Source organism: Lissotriton vulgaris, chromosome 1_1 (genome assembly GCF_964263255.1).
Source record: "Lissotriton vulgaris chromosome 1_1, aLisVul1.2, whole genome shotgun sequence".
In the NCBI taxonomy this organism is placed as follows: domain Eukaryota; kingdom Metazoa; phylum Chordata; class Amphibia; order Caudata; family Salamandridae; genus Lissotriton; species Lissotriton vulgaris.
The window spans coordinates 895,641,670-895,658,002 of record NC_141685.1 but is presented as its reverse complement, the minus strand read 5'-3'; the positions used below and the strand labels follow the sequence as shown (position 1 = coordinate 895,658,002).

Sequence of the window (16,333 nt, the reverse complement as noted above, 5' to 3'; positions counted from 1 at the left end):
CGAGCCTAACTTCTCTTCTTCAGGGGGTTAAATGTCTGGGGAAACAAACAAACAGAAAAAAGCTATATGTACATTCAGGGCCCGTAGTTAACAATACTATATCGAGAAAAAGGTGAAAAGGGGGTGTGCAAATGAAGCAGTGGGTTGGAGAACACAGTGGAATTCACAATGCTACATGAATGTGAAATAAAAATCGAGGTGGTAAAAGTGGTATCGGAGATAGACTACCGGCGTGACTTGGGACAGTGTAACTGTGACGACAGGAGAAAAAATGTGCTGCCCATAGAACATGAATCATCGTATCGGATGAATACGGGGTGTGTTATAAGGAAAATTAACGAGCCATTCAAAGATGGTGACAGAGTGAGTGGAAACACGATCATATGTTATGTTATGTTATGTTATGTTATGTTATGTTATGTTATGTTATAGGTTGTTTTGTAGCGCGCTCTGCTACTGGGGAGTATCCTGGCGCGTTGCGGAGGTGACCAAACATAACACAGAGAGACAGCCTAGACCTGACAAATAAACAGATGGGTCTTGAGATCCTTTTTAAACTTGGATAGACACTGGGCGGTACGCAAATGAAGAGGGAGAGCATTCCAAGCCTTCGCAGTTACCACAGAAATAGATTGGCCGCCCAGCCTAGCCCGCTTATAGCGGGGAAGAGTCAGTTTGGCCAGCGAGGCTGACCTGAGACAGCGAGAAGGAGTGTAGAAAGAGAAGCGCTTCCTCAGGTAGCCGGGGCCTAGCTCGTGGACAGCTCTAAATGACAGCACGAGAGATTTGAACATAATTCTCTGAGCTACAGGGAGCCAGTGGAGTGCGCGCATGTGTGACCGAGCGCTCTGCCATTTCGGAATGCTAAACAAAAGGCGGACCGCGGCGTTCTGGACAACCTGCAGTCGTTTGACCAGATACGCCGGGATACCACAAAACAATGCATTAGCATAGTCCAATCTGGACAAGATGAGGGCACGCGCAACCGTTTCCCTAGCTTCTCTGGGCAGCAGAGGGAAGAATTTTCTTAAAGCCCTTAGCGTAGCAAAACAGGTCCCTGACAGCCTGGACCGGAATCTTGAATACGAGGTAAAACGAGTGCTACCCAAAAAAGAATGATGGAAACAATAGTCAGTGAAGGAGATTCGCAGACCGTTCTAGTGTGTTAGAAGAAAACATGTAAATGGGGGTACCTAGACCTTATAACTCACAGAAGAACCGTATGAAAAACTAACAGGACGCCGTGGGACAAGCCCGGATCCAGGAAACGTGAGGAAACACTGCGTGAAAAACATGCGTATAGAATTAGGACTCGAAACCGGAAGAGAACTTCTAGGTGAAGAACAACGTGAATAGTAGGCGCAAATGAAAACGGACTGGAGTAGTCCCGTACACAACGTGAAAATAGACATAAAGAATATTTAAGGATCCTGTGAGTAACATTGTTGTGTGGAAAACAAACTGACGTGGTAACAACATTAATAAGCAAAAGTACACTGTGAGCCATATGATATGGTAAACATTAGAACAAATGTAAACAATGCAATACGTAATGGAAATCGGTAAGGGAAAAATGTGTGGAGAGAAACAAGAAAGTAAAGGAGTGTGGCATGGTAGAATGGTTTATAGTACCCATACAAAAAGGGACTGGGGGGACCCGGGAGGACTAAACATATCCAAAGTCGTTAGAAAATGTTTAACCCTTTAAGTGCTGCCTTCGGCCAACGGTTGTCGCAAGCACTACCTTGCCAGTGCTGCGCACGACCGTTGGCCGACGGGTCAGCACCCGTTATTCGAACGTTCAGCACTGGGCGCTGAACATTCGATGCTGCTAAGGAGTTAAGGAAACAAAAAGAACCAGAGGAACATGTGAACGATAGAAATGAAAAAGGGAGTGGAAACATGGATAGAGAAAAAATAAAAATTGAGCACAAAGGATGGAGGGAAGATGGAAAGGAGATAGAAGAAGGGGTGGGAAAAAGGGATGGGAAGAAGGCTGCCAGAAGATGGAAACAAATCAGAGAATGGTCAATCCGTGTAGGAAAATTACTCAAGGGGTAACCAATGAGTTAAAGAAAGCTACTATATTCCAGTCTTTCATTGAGTTATTTTCGATGCATGGAATGCATTTTGTAAATCCAAAATAGTTCTCTTTGTAGAAGGAATTTCTAAGGATCAATGCCTATGGGTTTTCTGACAACTTCAAGAATTTGAAAATGAATTTGACTGAGGTTATGACCTTGTTGAATGCATTCCATGCATCCAAAACGACTCAATGAAAGACTGGAATATAGTAGCTTTCTTTAACTCGTTGGTTACCCCTTGTGTAATTTTCCTACACGGATTGACCATTTTCTGATTTGTTTCCATCTTCTGGCAGCTTTTTTCCCATCCCTTTTTCCCACCCCTTCTTCTATCTCCTTTCCATCTTCCCTACATCCTTTGTGTTCAATTTTTCTTTTTTCCTCTCTATCCATGTTTCCACTCCCTTTTTCATTTCTATCGTTCACATGTTCCTCTGGTTCTTTTTGTTTCCTTAAACATTTTCTAACGACTTTGGATATGTTTAGTCCCCCCAGGTCCCTCCAATCCCATTTTCCAGTGCCCTTTTTGTATGGGTACTATACCCCATTCTACTCCTTTACTTTCTTGTTTCTCTCCACACATTTTTCCCTTACCGATTTCCATTACGTATTGCATTGTTTACATTTGTTCTAATGTTTACCATATCATATGGCTCACAGTGTACTTTTGCTTATTAATGTTATTACCACGTCAGTTTGTTTTCCACACAACACTGTTACTCACAGGATCCTTAAATATTCTTTATGTCTATTTTCACGTTGTGTACGGGACTACTCCTGTCCGTTTTCATTTGCGCCTACTATTCACGTTGTTCTTCACCTAGAAGTTCTCTTCCGGTTTCGAGTCCTATTTCTATACGCATGTATTTTACGCAGTGTTTCCTCACGTTTCCTGGATCCGGGCTTGTCCCACGGCGTCCTGTTAGTTTTTCATACGGTGCTTCGGTGAGTTATAAGGTCTAGTTACCCCCATGTGCATGTTTTCTTCTAACACGCTAGAACGGTCTGCGAATCTCCTTCACTGACTATTGTTTCCATCATTCTTTTTTGAGTAGCACTCGTTTTACCTCGTATTCAAGATTCAGGTCCATATGATCGTGTTTCCACTCACTCTGTCACCACCTTTGAATGGCTCGTTAATTTTCCTTATAACACACCCCATATTCATCCGATACGATTATTCATGTTCTATGGGCAGCACATTTTTTCTCCTGTCGTCACAGTTACACTGTCCCAAGTCACGCCAGTAGTCTATCTCCGATATCACTTTCACCACCTCGATTTTTATTTCACATTCATGTAGCATTGTGAATTCCACTGTGTTCTCCAACCCACTGCTTCATTTGCACACCCCCTTTTCCCCTTTTTCTTGATATAGTGTCGTTAACTTCGGGCCCTGAATGTACATATAGCTTTTTCCTGTTTGTTTGTTTCCCCAGACATTTAACCCCCTGAAGAAGAGGCAAGTTAGGCTCGAAATGCATCGGGGTCAAAATGCACTGTATTGAAGGAAGATGTCTTCAATTTATATGCTATGATTTCACGGCGCATTAGTGCAACCAAGAATTACGTTGGAATTGTTTACTTCTTCTGTTTGGATAAATGAAAATTCAGAATAAATGAATGATAACATAAACTCTCATCAGTACATGGAGTAAAGATTTGCTGATACCTTTGTTAAGTTGAACTTTGGCGTGCTTAAGAGCCACACCTTTCGCCTGTAAGGTTTCTTGCCTTTTCTATGAAGGCATCGTCTTGCTGCCTTTAGACGGTATCCGGCCTTATATAATGCGTACAGGTAATGTCTCGGCCAAGGTTCCCAAGTCGTAGTAGCTGCTGAAATTTGGAACTGGTGGCGTAAACTTAGCTGCTCCAAATTACTCACGGAAAGTGATTCAAGCAACTGACTTTGCTCATGAGAATGTGGGGAGGTTTGTAGCCAGAAAAAAAAATGGCGAAATGATTCATTTTGCAACATAATCTTCTTATACATAGTTTAAAAGCCACAGGTTTTCCTGGCTATTCTGAATGGGGACTCATGAAGCATTTAGATATTTTCATGGTGTGTCAAGAAAGCCCAGACCTCGACATCAGTGCTTGGGAGTTCACCCCCCAATCAAACTTTGAAAACACAGGCAAAATGGTCAGCTGTTCAGCTCAATTTAAGACAAAACTGTTTGAAGCTCAACTGTTTTACTAGGAGTTCAAAGGCTATCATCATGCAATTTGATTAGCCCGCCTATGATTTTCAAGATGTGTATAGCATCTTTATTCACTTCTGCTCCACTTTCAACATAGAAGCACATGTGATTGTGTCCCATCAAAAAGTGCCCATTCAAGCCACGTGGGTAGGCACTCGGCTCCCTAGAACTCAAAAGGTAGTAACAATGGGGAGGTTTTAGCTCTAGCACAGAGGCAGGAGGGCTGAGGCAGTGACAGGCTCATGGCTAAATGGCGAGAGGTCAAAGGTTAAGGCAGGGATAGGCAGAGAATGCAATACCTTCCACCCACACACAATGTACCACAGTTCACAGCCACCACCACCTCTGGATCCTCCTCTTATTGGCTGAGCATTTATAAGGATATGAAAATTATGAATTTTACTCTCATATTGGCAATCGTCATGAGAAATAAAAATGCATTTGATGGAATATTCCTGCAAGCAATAAATGCACATATGCTTGGTGCACAACTTGCTGCAGTCAGAATGGAGCAAAGGTTTGTGAGGTGGTTGTGAGGTAGCACTTAGAAGATGGCTAAGATTTGTTGGTGCAGGTTGCACTGTGCTAAGCAGTCTTTAGGTATTGGACAAAAGCTGTTCCAAAGCCTGATAATAATTATGTTGTATATACGTTTCAGCAGTATGGTAGTGTGTTCCCATCCAAACCTTCATCAGGACAATATGATTATGGTAAATCAGAACATGTGTCCAGCTTATATTAGATAACCTAGTGTGCGCAACAATTCAAATCCAGTGTACTGTTTGTACCATCAGATATGGCCTAGCAAGCAATCGTCAGGGTTGTGACTGTATCTGTACAATATCTACTGGCTAAATGCAACTGCTTCTGTCAGATATGTCCTGATCAGCCTTGGTCGCCAGATCTCTCACTTAAGCTGTGATCTCCCCTTGCAGGAAGCTCGATGCTTTCATCTATGATGCTGCTGTCCTGAATTACATGGCTGGCAGAGATGAAGGCTGTAAGCTGGTGACAATTGGCAGTGGGAAAGTCTTTGCTTCCACTGGGTACGGCATCGCCATCCAGAAGGATTCGGGATGGAAGAGACAAGTGGATCTGGCTATCTTGCAGCTTTTTGGTGATGGTAAGGGGACTGGAAAACAGGAGGAATAAGGGAATGGGCATATTTGTACCCTAGTGCTGATTGGGTCGGGGAATTATCGCAATAACACAGTAGATTTTAAATAAGTTAAGTCAAGAGATTGGTACAGAGATACAAAGCCTGCCATGTCTAGGCCTAGAGGACCCAAGTGATTGGCACAGAGATATAGATCTAACTGAAAGGATAGATGACACAGTGATTTGACACATAGGCATGCAATTAGGTAGCCGTACAGTTGAAAGGGTCAGCTGACTTGGATAGCAATACATAGGCATAAGAGGATCGGTAGTGGTGTATCCAAAATTGGAAGAAACCGCACATACACTAGTGATGGTATATTGAAAAACAATACTGGACAAGTCAATACAATCTTTTAAGTATCAAAGACGGAGTGCTACATGGACCGCTATCCCCCACTACCAAGAGGGATAAAAATTTCAAAACAAAAGATTGACAAATGTACAACTAGACAAAAGAGGTCAAAGAGAGCACAATCCTAAAGTACAAATCCATATGAGACTAGTGGGTTATGTAGTCATAACAGTATTAAATCTGAATACAATATGTAGCTTGTAATGCAGGACAGAACAGATCAATGAATAAAGTTCATATTTGTGTCATCTTTTTCTTTATTAGAAGATCCATAAAATATTCCTTTCTCAGTTGATAAAAAGACAGCCGACACGTGTTTCGTCCGTACTCACACTCAGTACTCAGATTTTTTCAAGGCTAATAAGAATGGATTAAACGGCACATGTGTCATCAAACACTATGGTTGTGGACATGATCATAAAGCTCCAAAGTAAATAACAAGAGTCCAGAGTATCCAAATGTGTCAAATGCGGTAAATTCACGTGGTGGATGACAAGGTAAGGTAACCAATTCGAACTCAGGCCAGGCTAAATATATTCCTCATTTGGATAAAGAATTAGTCAAAGAAGAGCATTATTCATGTACCTAGTAAGTAATGATCAATAGACTTCCACAATCGTAAGTGACGACCCAATCCTGAGTCGCAGTGGCGTGTAGTAAATGAGTAGAGTGCCAGTATCAGGTGGTGCCGGACACATCTCTTTGCCTCACGTATAACCGAGGCGACTCTATAGTACGCTTGTGCAACAACTCATTTACTACACGCCACTGCGACTCAGGATTGGGTCGTCACTTACGATTGTGGAAGTCTATTGATCATTACATACTTGGTACATGAATAATGCTCTTCTTTGACTAATTCTTTATCCAAATGAGGAATATATTTAGCCTGGGCTGAGTTCGAATTGGTTACCTTACCTTGTCATCCACCACGTTAATTTACTGTGTTTGACACATTTGGATACTCTGGACTCTTGTTATTCACTTTGGAGCTTTATGATCATGCCCACAACCGTAGTGTTTGATGGCACATGTGCCGTTTAATCCATTCTTATTAGCCTTGAAAAAGTCTGAGTACTGATTGTGAGTACGGACGAAACACGTGTCGGCTGTCTTTTTATCAACTGAGAAAGGAATATTTTATGGATCTTCTAATAAAGAAAAAGATGACACAAATATGAACTTTATTCATTGATCTGTTCTGTCCTGCATTACAAGCTACATATTGTATTCAGATTTAATACTGTTATGACTACATAACCTACTAGTCTCAAATGGATTTGTACTTTAGGATTGTGCTCTCTTTGACCTCTTTTGTCTAGCAATACATAGGCTGTTACATTCATGATTAGATTGACACATCGCATCGGCACAGAGATGCACAACCACTTGTCTCTTGGACTGGAGTGTCAGGCCTTCACACACAGATTCACTGACTCTATTCAAGGACTTGATGGATCAGAGGCGTGTCACAAAGACATATGACCAGTCTGTTCTATATACTAGGTGGTCAAAAATCAATCAAAAAAGATGGAGGTCTTTTGCCTCAAGGCCCGGAAAGCTAGGTTGATTGGCACACAGATACAGACCCTGACAGCTCTATGGATGGGCAGACTTAGGAATTTGCATGATAATGCAGAGGCATTTGTCGCAAGGAGATTCACATATGGCAGTAGAGTCTTGCGCTAATAACATTCCATTGCTCAGGAGAGGCCCAGGGATACAGAGCATGTCATCCCTAGGGGTATTTGGATTCAATAGTTTGCCAAAGGGATATGCAGCTTTTCTTTTACAGGGCAGTGGCGTAACATAAAATGGTGGGGTCCCCCTTCATAATGTGATGACGGGCACCTGAGTCTCCCAAATCTCACATTCACTAGCTGTGGGCTGAAAGGAGCCTGTGTGATGTCCCTGTTACAGGGTACAAGCCTTTCATCTCTTGCAATGGGCGGCTTAGAGTAAAGATTCAGCAATATAAAGCTTGTCACCTCTCCACTGGATGGACTCAGATGACTATCACAGAGATAGAGCGCCAATCACCTCTATACAGCTGCATTATTTAAGGGATTGGTAAAGTGCTGGGTATTGGGGGCCACATGGTATGGTAGCATGATGTTGATCCTGTGCTTTCTCCCTGCCCAGGTGAGATGGAGGAGCTTGAAGCCCTATGGCTAACAGGCATCTGCCATAACGAGAAGAACGAGGTCATGAGCAGCCAGCTGGACATCGACAACATGGCGGGTGTTTTCTATATGCTGGGTGCGGCAATGGCCCTGAGCCTCATCACCTTCATCTGTGAGCACCTCTTCTTCTGGCAGTTCCGCCACTGCTTCATGGGTGTCTGTTCCGGCAAGCCTGGCATGGTGTTCTCAATCAGTAGGGTAAGTAGCTCCAGGGGTTCTGCACTTTCCAAGAGGGCTATTCTAAAGGTCCAAGTCTCACAAGACTGAACACATAAATTGGTTGAAGCAATAGGATACTTTAGCTATATAAGTGGTGTTTTTTTTTCAAATGCTTGTTATAGTCACTTATAGACCACTGGCTACTTAATGCTCACATTCAGTGGCAGAGGTGGAATACTTTACGTGACCTATATATAGAGAAAATCAATTAACAAAGGAAAGAGATAAAGGAGGGAACATATGTGTTCACTTGTCGCCCCTAATCTGAGATTCAACAAACAAAGAGAACAAGCTCAAAGCTAAGCTTTAAATAACCCAGTCATCAGGGCCATCAGAAAAAGAAAAAGAGTTTCCGCTGTTTTCAGGCATCGAAGCACACTTAGGAGGCACTAAGCTTCCTGGGTGGAAACCCGATGATGAAGCATGCCACCAACTAGGATGGTGGGTGAGGGTTCTTCTACAAACCTAATGGGTCCCCTGCAAGGGAGACTGTTTTACTGATGGCCCTGATGACTGGGTTATTTAAAGCTTAGCTATGTAAAGAAGATTCATGTAAGCTTTTCAGTTTATTGATGGACATTTTGGGGTAGAACGTTCTGCGTAGCATCTGGACGTGGATACAGAGACATTGTAAAGCAAAGCTGTATGTAGAGCATTAATCTATACAAATTGTGGCAGTGGTGGGATATTTCATCCAACTTGGGGAGCAGAAGGAAATTAACAAAACATTCTGCTCAATTATAAACATACAAGTAAAGTTTTGACAAGCTGTTCTTCACAGGTATACGCATACATGTTAAGCCTCTGGGGTGTTAATCCACCCACCAATGCATCCTTCCAATTGGTGACCTTAAAACGTTACCAAGACACTGGATACAAAATGTATCAAATTGATGCTAGTAGTAGTATTTCTAGGCTGCCCTGGTAGAAAGAGTTTTGTGATTTGCTGTTCGGCTCAGGTATCAAAGTACACGCTAAGACCCTGAGGGTTAAACATACCCTACTTAGGGATACTGAGATACATGCATCATGAAGCTGAGAGTCTGGTACTGAAAAAATATGCAGGGCAGTAAATGTGCCATTTCTAACATGTGTCAAGGAGGGGAGGGATTCCTATAAGTTATTTAGGGCCAGATGTAGGTAGCCCTTTACCGATCGGAATCGGCCGAAAATACCGATTTTCGTCCGTTTCCGATCGGTAAAGGGCTATGGAGATGTAGGGGCACATAGTCGGTAATTTTACCGAATCGTTATTATTACCGAATCGGTAAATTTACCGATTCGGTAATATTTAACGATTTGGTAATATTTAACGATTCGGTAAAATTACCGAAAATGCTATGTGGGTAGCCAATTTTCCATTGGCACATGGCTTACAGAATCGGTATTTTACCATGGAATACAAATCCATGGTAAAATACCGATTCCTGTGTACATGCACATCTGTGCATGTACACATGTGCCATGTGACAGACAGACGTGCCCTTAGGGCATGTCTGTGTGCCACATTGCACACATGCCCGTTTTGGGGGTGCTAGAGGGTGGCAAAGTGACACCCCCGGCACCCTTGACAAATTCGGTATTTACCGATTCGGTAAATACCGAATCGGTATTTGAATTGAATCCTATGGGCTTCAAAGGCCCATAGGATTCTATAGCAAATACCGATTCGGTATTTACCGAATCGGTAAATACCGAATATTTAAGGAATCGGTAACTTATCCAGATGTTGGGACCTACATCCCATTTACCGATTTTGAAATACCGAATCGGTAAAATTCGGTATTTCAAAATCGGTAAATGGGATTTACCTACATCTGGCCCTTAGCTTTTTTTTAGCAATATATAATGTCACCATGATCTCCGCAAGTAGATATTAAGGTGAGAGAAGTATTGTCTCAGTGTGTGTTTTAGTGGCAGAAGAGGTAGGTCCCTCGTGTGTTATGGGAGAGAGTAGGGTACCCTAGTGCATCATGGTGTAAGAGTAGGGTGCACCCAAGTGCGGACTAGTTTTAGACAAAAGCAATACTACCTTAATCTGTGCTATTGTGTAACACATACAGGTGCCTCCTTGGTCTGTTGAGAAAAGAGAATAGGCAAAAAAGGGTACACTGCTCTTATTCTAGAGACACGGCTACAGTAGGTTAAAGGACATCCTTAGTCCAAACTATGTTAGGGCATGTGTGGAAATGACTCACTTCATTTGGACTGTATTGGGCATCACATAGGGGCAGATTTACAAAGATCTGACACAAAACAACGTAGCAAGACAGCTTGGTGTGCTGCAGTGAATCAAATGGGTGCAATATTGCCTGGGTTACAGGCAGGCTTGTTTATTGTGCAGGAAGGGGCACCTTCCTTCACAAAAAACAATACTCTGGGCCGTTTTCCTCTTTCTATGTGTACTTCAGAATGCAGCACACGTAGAAAGAAGAAATACAGAGGAGAAATAAAAATATTTCTCATCGTTACACTTCACCTGGGAAAGTCTACCATTTTGACGCATTCACAAGTTTGCTAATCTAAGTCAGTATGAGAAGGTGTTGCATGGTTGGGTGTATGGGAATGCCCACGCTCCACCCATGAAACGCCTTTCCATTGCAGAATACCTCAAGGCAGCGATTTGCTCTGTTATGCGTTACTCCACCTTTACAATGACACGCAGAGCCATGCAATGCTCCATATGTCTAGGTTAGGCTGAAGTAAGGCAACCGATCTCCCCAGTCTATTTGAGTTTAAATGTGGCAGAGTAGTTTTTCATTGTAGGCTAGGCAGAGACAGAGTAATACGCTTTCTTCTGCTGGATAGATGCATATTGAATGAAAGGTACCCCAGAGACAAACCTAGCTTGGCGTATGAGGATCATGTACCTGCGTCCTTATATGGGAGCTATGTCTGTCTTTTTATTTTTTTATTTTTTTGTCCTCATCTTGCGATTACTGTATGATTGCGGAGTATCAGGTGTCTACCTCTTTACTCTTTTCCGACACTGCCCCTTGTTCTCTCTTGATTGGGGAGTTTTGACCTCTTGTTGGTTTTGAGGAGTTTCCTTTACTCGTTACATATCCATGCTTCTGGCTTGGATCGAGGGGAGCTAGCCAGCTTGGCTACTCGGCAAGTACCATACTTGTCCACCAGAAGATATATCGCTTTAATCATCGGACTTAAGTTTGGTTCTTTTTTGGGGTTTAAGAAGGTTTCAAAATTATCCCAGAACTTAAATCTCTTGCTTACATTTCTTAGCTTATCAAGTTTGTTGATTCTTATTGCAGAGTTCAGCCATTCTGCATGGGTTGGGCAAGAGGATCCTATCCATTTGATACAGATTTCTCTCCTTGCGAGAACTATTAAAACAAAGAGGAGATTCTCCTGCTCCTTAGTAAGCCCCCCTTCATTACCTGAGTCTAAAATCCCAAAAAGAGTAAGAGTTATACTCACAGTTAGTTGTTTGGACAGGATAGTGCTCAAGGTCTTACCGACTTGATCCCAAAATTCCTTCAATTGAGGGCAACTTCTAAACATGTGGATGTCGTCTGACTTTTCTTCCCCACATTTAGGGCATTTCTTTATTCCAGCGTTTTTGAATTTGGAGAGTTTTTTTGGTGTCCAATACGCCCGATAGATTGTATATAAATGATTCCTCTTCAAAGCCGCGGATTCCAAGGTTGACCAGCATTTAGCTACAGATTTTTCCCAAATTAAGTCTAAATCCGTTATTACAATGTCTTTTGGAGAAGTGTGGCTCAGGGGTTAGAGGCGGCAGACCCGGAAGCTGAGATCGGCCCTGGACCAGGGTTCAATTCCCTGCCTCGGCGGGTCTTGGGCTCAAAAATTCCACGGACTCGATAATTCTCGCTCCGGTGCCTTCTCAACTCACGGGTTCACACTCTGTGACTCTGGGCAATAGCTTGCTTAATCTCCACAACGGCCCCTCGTGGCGGGATGCCTGGCTTTCACCTTGTGGATACCCTGCCGGGGTTATCTCACAGGGGAATACCAGGACGGGTTCCCTAAGCAAGCGCCGGGAAACCCTTTGTGGGTAGCTGTGCGCTATATAAGCTCAAATACATTTACATTTACATTTACATTTCCCCCATATTTGGGTTTCCATGTTAATATTGGCGTCGTTGGCCATTATCAGAGCCCAGTACCACTTTGCTACTTCTTTTGGTAAGCGCGTTGTTTTGATCATGTCATCCTCCAATTTTTCGTTACCATTTATACTGGGTAAAGTTCTGTACCAACTTGACATTTGATAATATTTAAATTTAGATAATGTATTGTTTGACAGTTCTTGAAGTTCTAACCATGTTTTCAAGTTCGGACCATTTAGTATTTGTCCCCAGTATTTGATGTCGGCTCTTTTTAAGGCAAGTGCGAGAGTGTCTTTTAAGCATTCTGGGGTTCCGGGGGATTCCCAGATAGGGAGCTATGTCTGTCTTAAAAAAAGGTGACATCCCTATCTCTTTGTTCCTGCAAAGCTAAGACGGAATACTGAGTAGGCTGATATCGGGTGAAGCAGCCTCCATTTGCCTAGGTCAAGGTTAAATCTACTTCGGACAAAATGCTGAGTAGAGGCTCAAGTTATAATCCATTTGCAAGGACAAGATAAGATTCTCCCGCTTACCTCAAAGGCTTGACACAGTTGAGGTAAGTAGAAGGACAACAGAGATCTGGACTAAATATAGACATAGTGATTTTCAATCAGTCCATACCAGGTTAGTAAAGGGGTAGTTCTCAATGAACTTGGGATATTGTATTTTAGAGCGCACTCTCTTTTCATCTCGCATAAAATAGGTTGGATTACGATTTATTAGAGCAGAAACTTCTTCAGTGTGAGTATGGCTAGAGGAGGTATAAATATTTGCTCATTGGGATAATGTTAAGGATTTATGTATTACAGCATTTCTCTTTCAATCTCCACACTTCCTAGATTGAGTTAGGTTGTGGGCCCCATAGATATACAATGGGTTCAGTCTTTGCTACTCCTACATAGGCCTAGGGGTTTCCCATTCTGGAATTTTATTTTAATGGCTGACTCTCACCTGAAGTGAGTTGGTTTGAGAACCTCTGTGGTCTGGACTAACTAACATGTTGAGGAGATTTCGACGATCTATTTGGGATGGGATTGGGTTTATTAATTGTTTAGATCTGAATATAGCAAATCTGAATATAGCACTTTCCTCACACATATCCATAGATTTTAGGTGCACGGTGTACAGTCTATTCTTTAGGTAAAGAACATAAATTGATCCGTAGCACACTAATAATTGTGTTGTCTACATATGTTTTGTCTATAGTGCTGGGATCTGCCACCCTAGCTTTCCTCAGGAAAACATCAAGTGTGTTAAATAAGAAAAAAGTGTTGCACTTACATGAAAAAATCAAGTGTACTTTGCAAGACTAATCTGTTTTACTGTTAGTATTCTTAAACATAGCTATGACAGGAGTCATCAGAATTTTGACTTGTTATGTCTGATATGCCTTGGTTTGACCTTAGTTCCCTCATTCTTAGTGTCTTTCCTTTATAGGGTATCTACAGCTGCATCCATGGGGTTCCCCTGGACGACAGGCAATCTGTGATGAACTCTCCATCTGCAACGATGAACAACACACATTCGAACATTTTGCGGCTGTTGCGGACTGCCAAAAACATGGCAAACCTGTCCGGGGTGAACGGCTCACCCCAGAGTGCTCTGGACTTCATCCGACGTGAGTCTTCAGTCTACGATATTTCAGAGCACAGACGCAGCTTCACCCACTCTGACTGCAAGTCCTACCAGCCGGAGGAAAACCTTTTCAGTGACTACATCTCAGAGGTGGAGAGGACTTTTGGCAACCTGCAGCTTAAGGACAGCAATATTTACCAAGACCACTTCCACCACCACCGGCCACATAGCATTGGCAGTTCTAGCTCCATTGATGGATATGACTGCGACAATCCTCCTTTCACAAGCCAACCACGGGCACTGCCCAAGAAGCCTCTGGACATTGGCCTGCCTTCCAAGCATGCTTCGGGCAACCTGGGGGACCTCTATGGAAAGTTCTCCTTCAAGAGTGACCGCTACTGCCATGATGATGGTATTCGCTCTGATGTCTCTGACATCTCCACCCACACAGTCACGTATGGCAACATTGAGGGCAATGCCAAGCGCCGCAAGCAGTACAAGGACAGTCTGAAGAAGCGACCTGCCTCAGCCAAATCACGACGGGAATTTGACGAAATTGAATTGGCCTACCGGCGGCGCCCACGCTCTCCTGACCACAAGCGCTACTTCAGGGACAAGGAGGGTCTGCGAGACTTCTACCTGGACCAGTTCCGTCCCAAAGAGAATAACCCTCATTGGGAGCATGTGGACTTAACAGACATTTACAAGGAACGTGGCAATGACTTTAAGCATGATGGGCCCTGCCCAAGCCGGCACAATCACAAGCATGGCGGGGACTTTACCCCAAATGATCGCAAGCACATCCCAGCTGCAACACCATGGGAGAAGAACCTGGGCAATTTGGACTGGGAGGAGCGCCAAGCGGCCAATGTGTGCCGCAGTTGTCCATCCAAGCTTCACAATTATGTTAGTCAGAACTCCAACCGTGTACCCTGCATCCGCTGCGAGGCCTGCAAGAAAGCTGGCAACCTCTATGACATAAGTGAAGACAACTCATTGCAGGACCTAGATCAACCAGTGGCACCACAAAGCTCATCCAAGTATCCGCAGAGCCCTGCCAACTCTGCCAAGGGCCAGAAGAAGAACCGCAGCAAGCTACGGCGTCAGCATTCCTATGACACCTTTGTGGACCTGCAGAAGGAGGATGTGGAGCTGGCCCCCCGCAGTGTGAGCCTCAAGGACAAGGACCGCTTTCTAGATGGCAGTCCTTATACCCACATGTTCAACATGCCCCCGGAGGCCAACTTCGCCAGCAAGCCCTCAATGCCCAACCACAACCCTAGTGGCTACATGCTGAGCCGATCACTTTATCCTGACAGGGTGACCCAGAACCCCTTCATCCCTACATTTGGGGATGATCAGTGCTTGCTGCATGGGAACAAATCCTTCTACTACAGGCAGCTCCCCGGGGGCTTGAAAGGGAAGCCGGACTTCCGAGCCACGGGCAAGAATGTCACAGGTCTTCATGGGTCTGTCCCAGCCCGCTTCCAGAAGGATATCTGTATAGGGAACCAGTCCAACGCCTGTGTGCCTAACAATAAGATCCCACGCCCTATGAACGGCTCCAGCAATGGTCATGTGTATGAGAAACTCTCCAGCATAGAGTCTGATGTCTGAGAGAGGGGATTGTGGGGGTCCCACCCTCACTACTCCCTCTTGATGCTCTGTCACACTGATTTTGAATTATCAGAGGTTTGGGGGTTGCAGCGAAGCCAGCCATGAGCATGGCCCTCTCTTCCTTCCTCTCCCTCGTACCACGCCCTATGACCTCTCTGCTACTGTTGCTTAAAGGTTGACCTAGTTGGTGAGCCAGCTGGGCAAGTAAAAAACACTTGGGAGGGGAAGAGGAGAACACCCAAATTAAATTTTTCTGTTGTTTTGTTTTGTTTCTGTTTTAAGAGGAAAAATGAGGGAAAATAGTTGATAGATGTGTGTAAGCGGGGAGGTGGGAGGGCAGTTGGGGAGAAAAACATGGGAGAACAAAGAGTACATATTTTTCAAGCAATTCTTCCCAAAAAAACATTTTTTTAAACAAAAAAATAGTTATTTAATACAATGCTGGGAAAACATTGAGTGAAGGGACAAGGGGAAGCAACCCCTCTTGTTTGATCACAGGTAGTTTGACTTAAAGACATCAGCGCCCCAGAGAAGCGCACAGCGGTTGAGGTGTGGATTTTAAGGCAGTGCCAATAACAGGAAATACAGGGAATACAGACTTCAAATTCAAGGCCGTGACAGGGAAGAAGTGCGTGGAGGAACCCTCAGTGGGAAGAAGTGTCCCACGTTTTCGCCGCACACAACTTCAGGCGCTTGAGTGGCCATCTTAGAAAATGGAGGAAAGCCTTTCCCTCTGCAGCAGCGAAGTAAGAAAAGACATTGACCTCTCCTTCAACCTGCAAACCGCTTTTTAAAGAGTGGCGGCATCTCTGGTAGATTGCAGGTGATAGGAGAAGGGAGGATGATG

General features: G+C 43.7%; 1 protein-coding gene across 1 annotated transcript in view; it reads left to right on the top strand.

Moving 5' to 3' along the window:
- Positions 1 to 15,826, top strand: part of GRIN2B (glutamate ionotropic receptor NMDA type subunit 2B) — a 516,540-nt gene extending 500,714 nt beyond the window's left edge. Inside the window, exons 12-14 of the mRNA XM_086958937.1 lie at positions 5,221 to 5,408; positions 7,941 to 8,179; positions 13,732 to 15,826. Coding sequence (XP_086815063.1) covers positions 5,221 to 5,408; positions 7,941 to 8,179; positions 13,732 to 15,486 — 2,182 coding nt within the window. The 3' untranslated portion in view covers positions 15,487 to 15,826. The remainder of the gene's footprint in view (positions 1 to 5,220; positions 5,409 to 7,940; positions 8,180 to 13,731) is intronic.
- Positions 15,827 to 16,333: the final 507 nt, after the last annotated feature.